Below are 1,745 nucleotides of genomic sequence, written 5' to 3'. Positions count from 1 at the left end.
AATAGTTTTTAAAAAATTAACTCGGAGCAGTGTTAGTTGTCTAATCCTTCAGTGTTACTATAACTCTGTTTTGCGAGTTAAAAAAGGAACTCTGGCAGAGTGTTAATTGTTTTGATTGTATTGATTTTAATTGTTTTTTAAACTATTTTGAAAGTGTTAATTTAACTCTGGAGAGTGTGGACCTATATAAACCCTCCAAAAGTGTTGAAATCAACTCTGTGGGAGTTAATTCAACACTGAACTTTTTGCTGTGGCACACTCCTTACACGGTACATTCTACACACACGCCGAAGCCCTTTTTCGGCGTATCAGACACGGACAGACACTTACCAAACGTTCGTATTTTACGCGTTCGGATAACAACGGATTGTTTAAGATTTTGTTCTTAAGAGTGTTTGGTGAATGAGGCCCATTATTCTTAGCATGCTTAGAGTAAGGTCACACCTGCAGTTCCATTTATAACTACTAACTATAACATGTTTTGCATGAGCAAAGGCTGACAGGACGTTTTTAGAGGTATGCCGTTTCATGAACTGAACTGTTGGAGATTCGGCCATTTCAAGTTTTTGGGAAGGATTCTTAATTATGGCAAGTAAAGTAAAGCAAGGGAAGTTGAAGAGAAAACACAAGACTTTGACCAGGAAACAGGTGTTTGTATCCTGGAGAAGTTAAGAAGAAAACACAAGACTTTCACCCAGGAAACGGGTGATTCTGTCCGGGGAGTGTTTTACCCCAAACCACAATTACTTTCTAATCTTAGCTAGTAATTTTTGTGTCTAAACTGAACAGTTATAAGCCAAACCCCTTATCCCCTAACCCCTTAAGCCCAACCCACAACCCCTCACCAGCATGACGCTTACTTTTGTCAGATAAACTTAATTGTACAATCCTCTGAAATGGCCGCCATCTTACGGTGCTCTGTACCTGGCACACAGTCAAATTGTCTGTTCAGACTACAGATCTTAACATTATGAGACCATCATGTGACCAGCCAGCGGTCGCTATCATTTCATAGGATATCATACGAGGCTGTCCATAAGAACGCTATTAAAACAGTTACAAAGAACGAATTCCCATGGACAATGTCTGGTCTCTGTGATGTGTTCTCACCTCCTGCAGGCAGCTACGAAGGCTTTTCCTTCCACGGCAAGGCTCATAGGAGGGAAGCCAGCTCCTCCTGAAGTTCAGCACCAGCTGCTGCGCCAGACACTCTGCACTGAATTGTGGGAAACCACACATTGACTCACAGAATCTGAACTAAAAGGTGTAGATTTGGACGGGCACACACTCAGTAATTTGTGTTTTTTCCTTACTTTGTGAGAAAATATGTTGGTGTCAGTGTTGTGTCGACTACATAGTCTGAAAAGAAGAGACAGAATATTCCGATATGTTGAAGATTACATAATGTTAATTTGCAAGGTAACAAGTAACTACAGTTCTCAAATAAACACTGTGAATTTTAAAGAATTACCTAGGAGACAATGGAACTGAAGTACTGACGTACAACGCTTAGTTACTTTACACAACTGGCAAAAATGTGACCGTAGCTACGTTCATATCCACCGGCTTTATGCAGATGAGGATACTAAGGTAGCTCAGCGTAAATTCTTTCAGGAAGACCTAACTCTTAATCAATGCTCTCTTCCTAAATCAAATCAGCTGTTGGAGACGTTCACCTTTCTGCTAAACCTGAGTCACCTGAGTCCTGCTTATCACAGAGTCACAACCCTGCTTTAAATCTGTTC

The 1,745-nt window shown here is 40.6% G+C and overlaps 1 protein-coding gene across 2 annotated transcripts in view; it reads right to left on the bottom strand.

Moving 5' to 3' along the window:
* rubcnl (rubicon like autophagy enhancer) overlaps nt 1–1,745 on the bottom strand; it is a 47,032-nt gene that overhangs the window by 28,536 nt on the left and 16,751 nt on the right. For both annotated transcript variants that reach the window (XM_032514334.1, XM_032514332.1), the window contains exons 7-8: nt 1,314–1,359; nt 1,111–1,216 (exon numbers count right to left, since the gene is read on the bottom strand). In XM_032514334.1, the coding sequence (XP_032370225.1) occupies nt 1,111–1,216; nt 1,314–1,359 (152 nt within the window). The remainder of the gene's footprint in view (nt 1–1,110; nt 1,217–1,313; nt 1,360–1,745) is intronic.

Source organism: Etheostoma spectabile, chromosome 4 (assembly GCF_008692095.1).
Source record: "Etheostoma spectabile isolate EspeVRDwgs_2016 chromosome 4, UIUC_Espe_1.0, whole genome shotgun sequence".
NCBI classification, from domain to species: Eukaryota; Metazoa; Chordata; class Actinopteri; order Perciformes; family Percidae; genus Etheostoma; species Etheostoma spectabile.
The sequence above is the reverse complement of the archived record's forward strand: the minus strand, read 5'-3'. Positions and strand labels throughout refer to the sequence as shown.